This window comes from Stegostoma tigrinum, chromosome 44 (assembly GCF_030684315.1).
Source record: "Stegostoma tigrinum isolate sSteTig4 chromosome 44, sSteTig4.hap1, whole genome shotgun sequence".
NCBI classification, from domain to species: Eukaryota; Metazoa; Chordata; class Chondrichthyes; order Orectolobiformes; family Stegostomatidae; genus Stegostoma; species Stegostoma tigrinum.
The window spans coordinates 6,619,033-6,635,639 of NC_081397.1; the positions used below are offsets into that span (position 1 = coordinate 6,619,033).

General features: G+C 45.3%; 1 protein-coding gene across 3 annotated transcripts in view; it reads left to right on the plus strand.

Annotated features, from left to right (window-relative positions):
• The first annotated feature begins 9,137 nt into the window (after positions 1 to 9,137).
• Positions 9,138 to 16,607, plus strand: part of LOC132206952 (uncharacterized) — a 259,139-nt gene continuing 251,669 nt past the window's right edge. For 2 of the 3 annotated variants that reach the window (XM_059642063.1, XM_059642062.1), the window contains exon 1: positions 9,138 to 9,818. In XM_059642063.1, the coding sequence (XP_059498046.1) occupies positions 9,603 to 9,818 (216 nt within the window). In that variant the 5' untranslated portion in view covers positions 9,138 to 9,602. Of the gene's footprint in view, positions 9,819 to 10,820; positions 10,907 to 16,607 lie in introns of all 3 variants that reach the window. The other variant, XM_059642064.1, reaches the window with a different exon arrangement.

Consider the following 16,607-nt stretch of genomic DNA (forward strand, 5'->3'; position numbering starts at 1 on the left):
GCTACTGGACTAAGTGGGATTGAGGTTCACAAGGAAGAGGTTTTTGAAATCCTACAGAGGGTGAAGATAGCTATGTCCCCTGGGCCGGATGGGATTTATCCTCGGATCCTCTGAGAATCCAGGGAGGAGATTGCCGAGCCTTTGGCATTGATCTTTAACTCATCATTGTCTACAGGAATAGTGCCAGATGACTGGAGGATAGCAATTGTGGTTCCCCTGTTCAAGAAGGGGAGTAGAGACAACCCTGGTAATTATCGGCCAGTGAGCCTTACCTCACTTGTCGGTAAAGTGTTGAAAAAGGTTCTGAGGGATAGGATTTACAATCATCTAGAAAAGAATAAATTGATTCGGGATAGTCAGCACGGTTTTGTGAAGGGAAGGTTGTGCTTCACAAACCTTATTGAGTTCTTTGAGAAGGTGACCAAACAGATAGATGAGAGTAAACCGGTTGATGTGGAGTATATGGATTTCAGCAAGGCGTTCGATAGGGTTCCCCATAACAGACTATTGTACAAAATGCAGAGGAATGGAATTGTGGCAGATATAGCAGTTTGGATCAGAAATTAGCTTGCTGAAAGAAGACAGAGGGTGGTAGTTGATGGGAAACGTTCATCCTGGAGACCAGTTACTGGTGGTGTACCGCAGGGGTGGGTGTTGGGTCCACTGCTGTTTGTCATTTTTATAAATGACCTGGATGAGGGCGTAGAATGATGGGTTAGTAAATTTGCAGACGACACTAAGATCGGTGGAGTTGTGGATAGTGACAAAGGATTGGTTGCAGAGGGACATAGATAAGCTGCAGAGCTGGTCTGAGAGGTGACAAATGGAGTTTAATGCAGACAAGTGTGAGGTGATGCACTTTGGTAGGAGTAACCAGAACGCAAAGTACAGGGCTAATGGTAAGATGCTTAGTAGTATAGATGAGCAGAGAGATCTTGGTGTCCATGAACACAGATCCTTGAAAGTTGCCACCCAGGGTGACAGGGCTGTTAAGAAGGCATACAGTGTTTTAGCTTTGATTAATAGAGGGATCGAGTTCCGGAACCAAGAGGTTATGGTGAAGCTGTACAAAACTCTGGTGCGGCCGCACTTGGAGTATTGCGTACAGTTCTGGTCACCGCATTATAAGAAGGATGTGGAAGCTTTGAAAAGGGTGCAGAGGAGATTTACTAGGATGTTGCCTGGTATAGAGGGAAGGCCTTAGAATGAATGGCTGAGGGACTTGAGGCTGTTTTCATTCGAGAGAAGAAGGTTGAGAGGTGACTTAATTGAGACATATAAAATAATCAGAGGGTTAGATAGGGTGGATAGGGAGAGCCTTTTTCCTCGGATGGTGACGGCGAACACGAGGGGGCATAGCTTTAAATTGAGGGGTGAAAGATATAGGACAGATGACAGAGGTAGTTTGTTTACTCAGAGAGTAGTAAGGGAATGGAACGCTTTGCCTGCAACGGTCGTAGATTTGCCAACTTTAGGTATATTTAAGTCGCCATTGGATAAGCATATGGGCGTACATGGAATAGTGCAGGTTAGATGGGCTTGAGATCGGCATGACAGGTCGGCACAAGATCGAGGGCCGAAGGGCCTGTACTGTGCTGTAATGTTCTATGTTCTATGGCTAGCTCTCCCTGTGCTCCGTGTGATTTAACTTCCCTCTTGGAGTACCGTGAGGAACCACCTTGAACGCCTTACTGAAGCCCGTATGCGTCCATCTTTCTGCCTTCGTCAATGCTCTTGATTACTACTTTAAAAAACTCAATCAAATTACATGAGTTATGATTTCCTGTGCACATGTGTCCTCGGATCCCATGGACTGTTTCCTGTTCTAACAGTCTTCAAATGGGGGATCTTGTCAAAAGCTTTGCTGATGCCCAAGTAGACTGTATCAAATGCATTGCCCTCATGCACACACCTAGTTAGCTCTTCAATCATAGATTCATAGAGTCATACAGCACAGAATGAGGACCTTCAGTCCAATCATCTGTACTGATCAGGTGTCCCAAACTTAACCGGTCCCATTTGCCTGTGTTTGGTATCCGTCTAAACCTTTCCTAATTGTGTACCTGTCCAAATGTCTTTTAAATACAGCAATTTTATCTGCCTCGACCACATCTGTTGGCAGCTCCTTCCATTCACGAACCCCACCCCCCCCACCCCTTGTGGAAAGTTGGTTGAAAGTCAAAGCTGTGAATGTTAGAGATTCATCAACAAACCTCTTGCTGTCAACTGAAAGAAACCAGAGCTGATAAATCTCATTAGTAAACAAAATCATAGTTCTCCAGATTTAGTAAACATTATTTAGTAATTCCTCTTTTAATAGCTCTCACACAGTTGGCTGTCACTGAGGGGACTTCTCCTTGTACATTTCCTGCCATTAACCCAGTGCACTCTACAGGGACAGAAGACAGTAAAACTAAATAAAGAAACTCTAATTGAAAGAAAGAAGAATTATGGAAATGTCCTGCCCTCACCCCTTCTTTCCTCACAACCGCTCCCCACCCCTTTCACAAAGAACGATCAAACGAATGCTGTTGTAACATCTTACTTTGTTCCAATCCTAGTTTATTTGTTGCTGAAACAGACTTTCTTGCTATTGGTCCCTTTGCACTTAATTATTCCAATGCACCCTGCGCACCTCCCGCTTTCTATTCTCGATAAAATCAGGGTCTTCTGCTGTTTATGTTAACCGTTCATAGCACATCCTGTGCCCCTTGACCTGCACCAATTCCAAGTTCAGCAAATCCTCAATTTTAATATTAATTAATAAACTCTAGTTTCGGTTTCAAATCCCTCCACGGTCTTGAATCCCTCCCCTAATCTCTGTAATCCCCTCCAGTCTCCTAGTTTTCAGAGCTATCTACAGTCTTACACTAACTCATTCCTGAACATTTCCAGTTGTAGTTAGCTCACAGGTGGCATTGCTGTGAGCTGCCAAGGTACTAACACTGGAATTTCTTTCCTCAACCACTCTGTCCCTCAACCAGTTATTCCTCATTTCGTACACTGAGCATGAGTGACCTGCAGTGAGGTCTCAAGGAATTGGTGCCAGTTCACCAGAGGATGAAGTCACACTCCATTTCAGCTACAGGGGATTCAGATGAGAACTGCAATGGGGATGGGGTGGCCGACAGAAGAAGGATTGGTGCATTGGCAGGTTAGAAAGCCTGCCATTAATGTCACGGAGCATGAAAGACTCTGGCTTCAATCTGGCGCAGTGTTTGGAAACCATCCACTCCAGCACTGAGTTGTGGCCAACCTGATGGGAACAGTTACAGATTGAGTCATGATTGGTATCTCTGCTCCAGAAAAAGCAGAAGCTGTTGTGGTACAGTCGTGGGTGGGCCCTTCTGGAGCTAGAGTTACTCAGGATAAACACAATAAAAATCATCAGCTTTCACCTGCAGTGCCACAGTCACAGGGATCGCACTCTGTGGGAGCATTAAGCAAGAAAAAGGCACCTATAATACTGGTATGAAGGAAATAAATGAGGGCAGTTGATATTTGCATGCATTATGGCATAGATTGTTCAACATTATTGTTTTGAAATATCGATATTGTGATGGCATTTACTGTTGTTTGTGGACAAGTGGTGCAGTGGTAGTCAACAGCCAAGGAGAGGGAAGGTTCAGCCTTGTTAGTGGAATTTGATCTTACATTTACCTGTATTACAGTTGGTCGAATGGATCACAGAAAGTCTGGCAACAAAAAAGCTGCAATGGTTACCTCCTCACTGCTTCCAACTCCTCCTCTTTCTCAGCTGGTGCCCTATCACTGGCAGCGACAGCGTACCCTCATGATGCCAAGGTTGGAGACTATCAAGAATCATGACGACACCGGCCCTTCTCTGTACTGCAGGACTGCCCCAGAGTGCTCCAGGCAGCAGAAGCAACATTGAACTACTCCAGTGGTCTGCACCATTACATTTCCTGTGGTACTTTATGCAGCCCCTCTGAGTGTGTAATACACACTCCCATATGGACCACGTCATCAAACAAAGGCTCTTGTCACCTCCTCATTACTTCAAGTTGTTCAAATGAGGATGGCAGGGCAGAATATTGAAGAATTATTACAAAGTCTTCTGTTCACTATCCTGCTGCTCTCTGACAAGGAAAACTGAAATGTACTTGATTTTCATGTAATTTTGATTCCCATTACAGGTCCTTATGGGAACAGGAAAAATGACAAGCTGGAAAATTTTGCAAGTAATCTTTGGGCCAGCCTGGAATCTTCCCATCCTCTGGCCATGACCTTGTGACCCTGCTTGGAGGTTGTAGTTCCAGTTTCAGAAGTGATCAATTCCAGTGAGGATGCCTGTACTAAGGTGAAAGCTCACGCACAGTTCTTCACGACGGGAAAAATGGCTCCATTCAGACTCTGGAGATTCAGGTATCCCACTGAGAATCGTTGTCTCCTTCATCATTCACCTTATTCCAGTCACCTGTCCTGCTCTGTGTGATTTCTGTCCATTCTCTCAGTCATGCTTGTCTGAGGGGATAGCCACTACTGTAGCCCTGTTGTTGACTTGTGCAGTATCCTCACAGTCAGGGAATGCTTCCCCATTCCTGAGAGATTTCAGCTGGCTTAAACAGCTCTGAAAACCACGAAACACTTTTACAAGAGTCAGCGGAAATCCACTTGCATCTAACCTGTAAGTAGTTGGTGATATCTCTATCCTCACTGCACTGGATTAAGAGAGGATTGTAACTGGAATACTGAGGTCAAAACATATACCATTAGCATCCAAGCAGCATTACGCATCCTTCCATCAGAATGTGAATCAGATGACAGGGATTATACCTAGCACTTGGAGAACTGACAGAAACCCCAGGTTACCGTGTCAGGAAAGTTCCAGTGAATGAAGTGCCAACCGAGCACTTACCATTCGGGGGCAGTCTGTGGCTAAAACCCCACTCACTGAGAGATGCTGGCCAAACAGAGACTAGTGTCTCGCCATTGCAGGTGGTGCCACCAGGAAGGGTGGCTGATGCTGGTACTGCAATTAATCCAATGCTATTAGTGAGTCATGAACAAATTGGGGTCGTGGGAGAGGTTTTCTGGCCAGGGAATCAGGAGGTTGTAAGAAAAGGTAGTCAGGTGCTATCTGTTTGCCATCGCTACTAATATGGCATGGCGGATCAATGGTTAGCACTGCTGCCTCACAGCTCCAGGGACCCAGGTTCAATTCCAACCTCAGGTGACTGTCTGTGTGGAGTTTGCACATTCTGTATATGTCTGCATGGGTTTCCTCTGGGTGCTCCAGTTTCCTCCCACAGTCCAAAGATGTGCAGGTTAGATGGCTTGGCCATGCTAAGTTGCTGAGAGTGTCCAGGTATGTGTGGGTTAGGTGGGTTATAGTGGAATGGGTGTGGGTGGAATGCTGCAAAGGTCAATGTTGGGTCAAAGGGTCTGATTGTACACTGTAGGGATTCTATAATTAAGAGTTTTACTTCTCAAACTTTCTGTGTGATATTTGTTCAGCCTCAGTTATTAATTGCCCACTCAGGGGAGTAAAGACCATTTACCAGCCTTCCCAATCGAGACTGCATCAGGGTAAAACTTGAAAGACAGTCAGGTCCGTACTTACACTCTCCAGCTCAAACCCCGCATAAAGAGAGGGGTGTTAAATTCTACCCGTCATGTACAAAATCCAGCACCTACGTGATTGCCTGCAAAAATGCCATCCATCACTGCCCACAACAGAAGAGTGAACCTGGCAGAAACGCAGAATTGCTACAACGCAGAAGGAAGACATTCAGCCCATCATACTTGCCAAGCTCTCTGAGCACTGTAATTTAAGGCCAATCTTCTACCTTTTTCCAAAAACCCTGCATGTATTTTTTTTTCTGTTTAAGTAACCATCCCTCTTGCGTGCCTTCGCCGAATCTGCCACCACCACATTTCCGGGCAGTGGATTCCAGGCCCAGATCACTCACTGGCTGAATAAAGTATTTTTTCTCACTGCCCATTTGCTTCTTTTGTTAGCATCTTTGAAACTGTGCCCTCTGGTTCTAGATTCATTTTAGGAGTGGGAACATTTTATTCCTAGATAACAAGGTGTAGAACTGGATGAAGAGCTTTCTGAACTTTCGTCAGAAAAATGAAGAAGGGTCTAGGCCTGAAATGTCAGCCTTCCTGCTCCTCTGATGCAGCTGGGCCAGCTGCGTTCATCCAGCTCAGCACCTTGTTATCTCAGATTCCCCAGCATCTGCAGTTCCTACTATCTCTGAAGCATTTTATTCCTATCTGCTTTCTCCTGAGCACTCATGGTTTTGGAAAGTTTCTATCAAGTTTCCAAGGAAAGCAGTCCCAGTACCTTGAAAAAATCCTCATAACTGAGTTTCTCATCCCTGAGAATCATTCTCACAAATGGAGGCGTTGTGACAACATCACTGGACTAGTAATCCGGAGATTCAGGTAATCAGAATCAACTTTCACCATGACGCATGTTTGAATCCAATTTCAATTTAAAAACAACACCCAGGAATGAAAGTCTAATGGCGCCCATGAAATGGACCAACGACTGTGCTGTACATTTCTATGACTCTATGTCTCATAACAGGTCGCAGTACATTGGAGTTTTGTGTCATCTGCACAGTACAATGTTGTCCCCTGCACACCCAAGCCTAGATCATTTATGTCCGTATCAGGAAAGCAAGGGTCTCAATACCAGCCTCGGGGGAACTCCACAACAAACATCCTCTCAATCAGAAAAACACCCATCACACTCTCTTTCTTGTGATCAGAGATAATGGGAACTGCAGATGCTGGAGAATCCAGGATAACAAAGTGTGTAGCTGGATGAACACAGCAGGCTGAGCAGCATCTCAGGAGCACAGCAGCTGACGTCAGCTTTGGTGCTCCTGAGATGCTGCTTGGCCTGCTGTGTTCATCCAGCTACACACTTTGTTATATTACACTCTCTTTCTTATCCCTCAGACAATTTTGGATCCCTTTCATTCTGAGATTTTCTTCAAAAATTGTACAAAATGCTTTTGGATAGCCCATGCACAGCACAACAGCATCTTTGTCCTTTTCAACCTTCTCTGTTACCTGCGACTATCTCAAGCATCCAAATGATGTGGGCAAGTGGATACTGACGTTATTGGATCTTAAGACACGGAAAATAACTCATTGATAATGTGGTATCCCAAATTAGAACCATCAGAGATTTACATGTCGGTGATAATTTACGCACATGAGAGGGGTGCAGACACTTAGAGCCATTCAGCCGCTAGGTGAAAACATTTCCGAGTTAATTGCCACCCTGCGCAGAGTGCACATACAAATCTTGATGACAAGCATGACCCCAAGTCAGACAGCATCATTAGCATTGCTTCCAGATTAAAAATAACCCAGGGAGAACAAGACACTGCCTTTCAGACAGGTGTGGAGATAATTCCCAAATAACTAGCTTGATCCCAGACCATAGATGGGATGTACAATTATGGATTGACCAGATAAGGAACCAGCCAGGGTGCTCAGTGATAACTGGTTAACATGGCGGGGAAGGGAGTGAAAAAATAACGAGACGTGCTAATCGGAATTGAGCTGTATTTGTGTGTTAAGTATAATTGAAGGGGCGTAAGAAGTGGGAGAGGGCTGTGGTGGCGGGTGGAATGATTGATGGAAGCCGCATTTGCTTCTTGTCCAAGTTTAATTCACTTCCGGAGACGCCGGTATTATTTTCAAATTGGCGCTATTTGCAGCGTAAAATTGCAATCGCCAAATGTTATGCTGACTCCTGAGACAGCAGGTTGGCAACCCCCAGTGAAAAGGGACCAGGTACCAACGCTGCATCACCTTGCAGTTCTTAATCGAGGATGATAGAGAGTTTGGAACAGTCCCGGCCAAGTTGAAGTTACAGCATCCATTTCCATCAGTTAATATTGTGACGAGCATAATGTTTAAATGTGCAGTTTCACCTGTTCAATTCTTGTCTATCGACCAATAAATACAGATATTGCAATGGTGGGAAGGATTAGCGGGATGTTAGAAAGCAAAGCGGTGTTATTTTCAGAAAATGGTTACAAACCAGAGATTTTAAAAGGATTAGTTCCACCCCTTTCCCACCCCACCCCACCCCCAACACGCACTCTTTGGGAGGGGTTTCCTTTAAGAGCGCTTCCAGAAATAAACCTGCCTTGGCCCAGGATCTGTCCTAGTTGGTGTGAGAGGGATGTGATGATTTGGCTCCTGTACAATCTTCCTCCGCCATGCGGCAGGGTAGGAGCATTGAAAGCAGATCTCAGCTCTTGTGGAGAGAGAGAGAGAGCGTGAGGCAGCGGCTGCGAAACGCGATGGGGGTGAGGACGGACTGAAGAACCATGGCATCGCCGCTGTGTACTTAGTGCAGCCACCAGGCTCTCGGGGGAGGACAGCAAGGAGAATTTTGTGTTGTCCTTTTTATTTGCAATAATCCGGGGTGGGGAAGGGGAGAGAGAGCTGAGATAATGGGAACTGCAGATGCTGGAGAATTCCAAGATAATAAAATGTGAGGCTGGATGAACACAGCAGGCCAAGCAGCATCTCAGGAGCACAAAAGCTGACGTTTCGGGCCTAGACCCTTCATCAGAGAGGGGGATGGGGAGAGGGAACTGGAATAAACAGGGAGAGAGGGGGAGGCGGACCGAAGATGGAGAGTAAAGAAGATAGGTGGGGAGGTAGGGAGGGGATAGGTCAGTCCAGGGAAGACGGACAGGTCAAGGAGGTGGGATGAGGTTAGTAGGTCGATGGAGGTGCGGCTTGTCGGGGGGAGGAAGGGATGGGTGAGAGGAAGAACCGGTTAGGGAGGCAGAGACAGGTTGGACTGGTTTTGGGATGCAGTGGGTGGGGGGGAAGAGCTGGGCTGGTTGTGAGGTGCAGTGGGGGGAGGGGACGAACTGGGCTGGTTTAGGGATGCTAAATCTCCCCTTCCCCCACCGCATCCCTAAACCAGCCCAGTTCGTCCCCTCCCCCCACTGCACCACACAACCAGCCCAGCTCTTCCCCTCCACCCACTGCATCCCAAAACCAGTCCAACCTGTCTCTGCCTCCCTAACCTGTTCTTCCTCTCAGCCATCCCTTCCTCCCACCCCAAGCCGCACCCCCATCTACCTACTAACCTCATCCCACCTCCTTGACCTGTCCGACTTCCCTGGACTGACCTTTTCTCTCCTCTCCACCTTCGGTCCGCCTCCCCCTCTCTCCCTATTTATTCCAGTTCCCTCTCCCCGTCCCCCTCTCTGATGAAGGGTCTAGGCCCGAAACGTCAGCTTTTGTGCTCCTGAGATGCTGCTTGGCCTGCTGTGCTCATCCAGCCTCACATTTTATTATTTTAGGAGAGAGAGCTGTTTTGGTTTGTGATACAAGAGACGAGGCTGTCTATGCCTTTCACCCATCGGTAGCTCTCCTCCTGTCCCTGCCTCTATGCACACACTCTGCCAGGCATAGTCTTCCTCCCTCTGTGTGTGTGTGTGTGTGTGTCTCTCTCTCGCTTCAGCTCCTAAAACCTAAGATGCATCGGATATAAAAACACGCACATAAACACACACACACACACACACACACACATCAACAAGCCATGGAGAAAGATCAGGAATTACTGCAAGCTGTCAAAACCGAAGATGTTGCTCCTGTGGCTCCTGTACAATCTTGCTCCGCCATGCGGCAGGGTAGGAGCATTGAAAGCAGATCTCAGCTCTTGTGGAGAGAGAGAGCGTGAGGCAGCGGCTGCGAAACGCGATGGGGGTGAGGACGGACTGAAGAACCATGGCATCGCCGCTGTGTACTTAGTGCAGCAATGCAGAAGCTGTTGCAAAGGCCGAAACAAGGCAAAGCGAGTGAGTACCCTTTACACACCGTTCCATTGGCTGATGTGAATGTGCCTGCGTTTTTTTGTGTGTGTGTGTTTTGCAAATGTCCTGTTATTGTGGAGTAGGAGGGGAGGGAGTTTGGTCTGTTGTTCAATATGGGCTCTCCTATCTTGACCGATGCTGTTCGTGACTCTTGATACAGTGCAATCGGTGGGAATGTGGCATTAGCCTGAATAGTGCGTTCTCTCTCCCTCAGACAGCTCCCTTGCATCCCTTAGCTTCACAAGCCGGCGCTTTCTGCTCCTAACAGCGCAGATTGGACGTTGAGGATAGATAAGGTCAAGACTGGGAATCCTAGATTCCCTATCAACCGGGCAGGAGATTGCAGATGGTTTGTAGCGAATCCACGGTTGAGATACAACGCACAGAATCAGTTCGGATAAGGGGAAAGGTGGTTCTGGAGGTTTGCACTGTTCTGTTTCGGCAAAAAAAGTGCCCGACCAGAGAATATCAGGCCAGTGACTAAGATGGTTAAACAGCTAATTCTAGTGGAAAGCTGTCAAGAAGGTAATAGCTCAGAGTCTCGCTTCTGAGGAAGTGCAAACTGGAGATCTTGTTTGACCCACTCTGTGCAGGTTGTTGCTGCTGTGTTGCAAAGAGAGCCTAGAGACGTGAGGGGGGACTTGGATGTGACAAATGCAGTGACTCCACACCCGGGCAGTGGTTTGGCAACATGATTCGGACCCCGTTAGCTTGCAGCCCTCTGACGCTGTTCCCTTACTGCCGGATGCTCACTGGCTCGCACGCCCCAAACAACCGGGGCTATTTTAAATTTAACCCCTTGACTGATGGGCTGACAAGTGCCTGTTGATGACAAAGCAATAGATGCTGCAGATCTGGTAATTAGAAGCAGTTTTGCTGGGAGACGCTTTAATTGATAGATTTCAATTCTAAAATTAACCAGGATTAAACGGGGGAGACCTCGAGCTGGCTGATCTATGATGTAGTAATAACAGTATTTTCGGAAAGATTGTCTGAGACGCAGGAGTGATGTCTCTCCCAGCTATCCTGGCTGCAAGGAGGAGGAAAAGGCAACCCTTTCCGAACAAGGCACAGTGAGGATTTCTGAAACATTTATGTATCGCTTAACTGGAAACTTGATAATGTACGCCACAATGTGGGAGGGGGAATCTTATTCAGTTCTATATTTGCCTAAAGCTTCACTCCAGATATTTTGTTAAAAATAAAAGAATAATGGGATTTGAAGGGTACACTGTGAGTAAATCGTGGGAAAATGTTAATTTATTTTGATGTGACTTGCTCCTACATGAGTAAAACATATTGTGATTAAGGATGATGGAATAAACTAAAAGCATTATTTGCCAGGATGAGATTCTGTCATAGTCTGGAGATGCGCTGCTCTGCTATCCAGTTATGAAGAGCTGCTGTAGTTGTGTTCTACAAGACTCCAATTGTTGGATGCAGTGGAAGTCTTTCAGGAGAAGACACCATGTCCCTTTAAAAATAGTTTCTTACTGATTGATCATGTCACACACAGTACTTTGATTTGTAATTTTCTGGCTTATTCTCTGGTGTTGAGAACCTTTGTGGGTTGACTCTCCCTTTAACCTCATGATCCCTGTTGAGTTTAGATTTTGAATGCGTGGCCTGTGCATTTGTTGGATTTCTCTCTATTGGTTCTCTAAGTTCACTGACTGAATGCAACACTGTATCAATGTTTACCAATAATGATCATATCTGTGATGATGATGCTATTTTCCTTGGGACAGATAATGAAACTCTCCATGCTTCACAAAGTCTGTCTTCGTGTCTATTGGTGCTCCATAATTGGTGACCATGCCTTCAGCTGACAATGCCTTAAGCTCTGGAATTTCTTCCATAAACCTCACCACTCCTTTACCACCCCCCCCCCGACCATGTTCTCCTTTACATTATTGGTTATAAAATACCAGAGCGGTGACTTGTGTTGATATTGCCAGTGTCACGTTTGATTAGATCATTCCTCCTATGAAATATTGTGAGACATTTTACTTTTACCAATGCAAGATGCATACATGCTGTTGTTATTAGACAATAAATCGAGGTGGGAGGGTGCGGTATCATTGGGTTTTAAATGGCTGGAGAGGCCTAACGCCAAATACCCAGCAGGTAGCTGTGTTGGGGCTGGGTTTGAGGGTGGGGTGGCAGATGGTGACTGTCTCTTCTAAATTAGCCCATGCTCCCATTCGAGGATCATATGTAATGCCTTGCTTATCACCAGTCTTCAAAATTCTGACAACACCCCAACTCCCCAACATATCCTCACTAGGGCCTACCAATTCTTCTCACTTGGTGAGCTGAATCTGAAACAATTGTCTCAGTCCCAAGTGCAATACCAGTAATGATCACGTCTTCTGGTGGTGCTGCTGGTACAGTGCTGGAATGCTGCCAATCTCTTACTGGCCTGAATCTCTCTGAGGCAGGACATCTTCATGTGTAAGCGGAGCAATCAACCCATCAGATGGTTGCAGAGCTTGGCAGACTTCCCACCTCTGTGCTTTTAGTCAAAGAGGTGGGGAACCCAGAGTCTTGTGTAATTCAGCCCTGAGGCAGTTGACCCTTACTTGCCTTCTGAAGTAGTATAGCAAATAGTTCATAAAAATGGGCAATAAAATGGTGACTTTGCCAGCATAATCCACATAATTAGAACTTTTCTTTATTAAATTGGGAACTCTGTGTGGTGTGTGCAATGCTAATGGAAGTACAGATCCTGGCTAAGCCCAGTGTTCTGTCTCCACCTCCCATGATAATACAAGGTCCTGACTGATTGGTTTCTTGGCTGAGACTGTGGTCACTTACTTGGCAGCCAAAAACACGAAGCAGTGTTTTTAGGAGAGGATGAGACAAAATATTTAGAGTGTCGAGAGGGTCCATAAAGTTTTGCAACTGAAGACATAAAAGCTGCTAGAGTTGAAAAATAACTTGGATCTGTATTTGAACTAACGTTAATGTAGAGGGCCAAGAGCTGGAAAACAGGATTCAACTTGATAGTTTTAATTTGGCTGGCAAAGATGCGCTGGGCCAAATGCTCTCCTTCCATTGCTACAAATTTCCACGATACTCCAAAATCATGTCAAAGATTTCTGAAGAAGGGTCTTGGCTTGAAACATCAGCCTTCCTGCTCCTCTGATGTTGCTTGGCCTGCTGTGTACATCCAGCTGTACACCTTGTTATCGCTATTGTAGAGCATCTATGTGTCCCACTGTTATTTTACTATCGTGCCAGATGTGTAGTACATGATTTCTCTGCAAGTTGGTATGACAAATTAAAATCATGAGACATTTTTATTCTCTTAATGATAAAACTCAAAATTCCAACTGCACCTATGTCAACTCCTGTGCTGTAACATGTCTTTACAGATTGAAAGGTGCATTTTATTTCAGTTGGGATGATTCTTGGATTTCTGCCAGAATTCAGCAGTTTGAGGTTTGCTGTGACAATTCCATGCCTTTTGACCTTCAACAAAATCACAATGAAAATGACGTGGAAATTACAATATGGATACTGTGTGTGTGTGTGTGTGTGTGTGTGTACCTTGTGATATTTGATATAATCATTTGATATAATCAGTGGCGTTACTTTGGAGAGGTTTTGGTCTCCCCTTTGAATATTGAAGTACAATGTAAAGCTCTTCCAGAAGTTTCGCTAATGACATAGAGCATCAGTCTGATGAAAACCTACCTCTTCCCCTTGCTACTATCTACTTGTTATTGCAGTATCAGTTTCTGAGACATGCCTTAGAATCCATTAAAGACGTGAATAAAGGCAAACAGTTGCCACTCACTCTAACCAACGTTTTTGTATAAAGATTTTACCCTCTACATGGACATGAGTCTTAATCCCATGTGTCCACTCTGTTCCAGTGAATGCTTTATTCATCCTTACTTTGACCACTTGCTTAACCTATTCCTAAATATTGACTTGGCTGCCTGTTCAGTCATTAATTCTGGTTGCACATTTTGAACTCTATGTGTTTGATGCAGCAGTTGGAAACAAGGGCTTGTGCTGCTTTAGTTATACCATCAATAGAGACTTTAAATAGTCATTAAAGAAAGGAAGAACTGGCACTGAATAAATTACCTGGGGTTTTTTTGTATTCATTCTTAGAATGGAGCTGCTGCTGGCTGGCCAGTATTTATTGCCCACTCATAGCTGCCCTTGACAAGGTGTTGGTGAGCTGCCTTCTTGAACCATGGCTTGGAGGGCAACTTGCAGGTGGTGGTATTCCCATAAATTTGCTGCCCTTATCCTTCTAGATGGTAGTATTTATGAAAGTGTTGGTTTCTAAAGAGCCTTGGTGAATTTATGCAGGGGATTTTGTAGATGATGTGCACAGCTGCTACTTCCCATCACTGGTGGAGGGAATGAATTTTTCTCGCTGTTGCTTTGTTAACTGTAGCAGCTTGCTGTGCCTAAATTGACTGCTGCATTTCCTGACATTGCAATAGTGACTACACTTCCAAAATATGAATACTGCTGAGAAAAGTCATATTTTGCTCCAGTTTTTCAACTTGCACTTAACAGGACAATTCACATCAAATACAATGTAAAAGGATCAACTATTATAGTAAATAAGAAGTGAGTCCTGGTGTTTTCCCTGTGGAAACACCTCAGAGTCCACTGTAATTGCTTTATTCATCTTTACTTCAACCATTTGCTGTACCTGTTCCTAAATATTGATGTGGTTCCACTTCCAAATGAATCAGCACTCTCTTTGTGTACAGCTTTTCCCTTCACTTCTTGCAAATTGCCCCAATAAGTGCAAGATGAAAAGGATAAACAAAATGTATTTTTTTCAAGTTCTGTATTACCAACTGATGACTGCCAAAATACTTCATTGGCTGTAAAGTGCTTTGGAATGTCCTGAGGCCATGAAAGGGAAGAAAGAGAAGGCTTTCTTTCTTAACATTGTGCATTTCACAGCTTTAGGATATCCCAAACAACTTCTGGCCAAGAGAATAGTTGAGAATTGGAGTCACTGTCGTAATGTGGAAACACGGCAGTCCATTTGTGCACAGTGAGATCTCACAAACGGCAACATCACAGTGACCAGAAAACCCCTTCAGTAATATCAGTTCAGAGCTTAGTATTGACCAAAACACCAGGATAACTCTGCTTGACAACAGAGGCATTACATTACCTGAGAGGGAATACGAGTATTTAACAACTAGACACCTGAAGCCACAATTTCAATGGGTAGAGTGTTGGTTCGAATGGTATCATCCAAAGGTCAGCACCTCCAACAATGGAGCACTGGGTATGTTAGCCTAGATTTTCTTCTCAGGTCTATAGATCCTGACTTGAACAATGACATTCTGTCTTAACGGTTGGAGTGAAACCCACTGAGCTGCAGCTAATATAGAACATAGAACATAGAACATAGAACATAGAACAGTACAGCACAGAACAGGCCCTTCAGCCCACAATGTTGTGCCGACCATTGATCCTCATGTATGCACCCTCAAATTTCTGTGACCATATACATGTCCAGCAGTCTCTTAAATGACCCCAATGACCTTGCTTCCACAACTGCTGCTGGCAACGCATTCCATGCTCTCACAACTCTCTGCGTAAAGAACCTGCCTCTGACATCCCCTCTATACTTTCCACCAACCAGCTTAAAACTATGACCCCTCGTGCTAGCCATTTCTGCCCTGGGAAATAGCCTCTGGCTATCAACTCTATCTATGCCTCTCATTATCTTGTAGAACATAGAACATAGAACAGTACAGCACAGAACAGGCCCTTCAGCCCACAATGTTGTGCCGACCATTGATCCTCATGGATGCACCCTCAAATTTCTGTGACCATATGCATGTCCAGCAGTCTCTTAAATGACCCCAATGACCTTGCTTCCACAACTGCTGCTGGCAACGCATTCCATGCTCTCACAACTCTCTGCGTAAAGAACCTGCCTCTGACATCCCCTCTATACTTTCCACCAACCAGCTTAAAACTATGACCCCTCGTGCTAGCCATTTCTGCCCTGGGAAATAGTCTCTGGCTATCGACTCTATCTATGCCTCTCATTATCTTGTATACCTCAATTAGGTCCCCTCTCCTCCTCCTTTTCTCCAATGAAAAGAGACCGAGCTCAGTCAACCTCTCTTCATAAGATAAGCCCTCCAGTCCAGGCAGCATCCTGGTAAACCTCCTCTGAACCCTCTCCAAAGCATCCACATCTTTCCTATAATAGGGCGCCCAGAACTGGACGCAGTATTCCAAGTGCGGTCTAACCAAAGTTTTATAGAGCTGCAACAAGATCTCACGACTCTTAAACTCAATCCCCCTGTTAATGAAAGCCAAAACACCATATGCTTTCTTAACAACCCTGTCCACTTGGGTGGCCATTTTAAGGGATCTATGTATCTGCACACCAAGATCCCTCTGTTCCTCCACGCTGCCAAGAATCCTATCCTTAATCCTGTACTCAGCTTTCAAATTCGACCTTCCAAAATGCATCACCTCGCATTTATCCAGGTTGAACTCCATCTGCCACCTCTCAGCCCATCTCTGCATCCTGTCAATGTCCCGCTGCAGCCTACAACAGCCCTCTACACTGTCAACGACACCTCCGACCTTTGTGTCGTCTGCAAACTTGCTGACCCATCCTTCAATTCCCTCGTCCAAGTCATTAATAAAAATTACAAACAGTAGAGGCCCAAGGACAGAGCCCTGTGGAACCCCACTCACCACTGACTTCCAGGCAGAATATTTTCCTTCTACTACCACACGCTGTCTTCTGTTGGCCAGCCA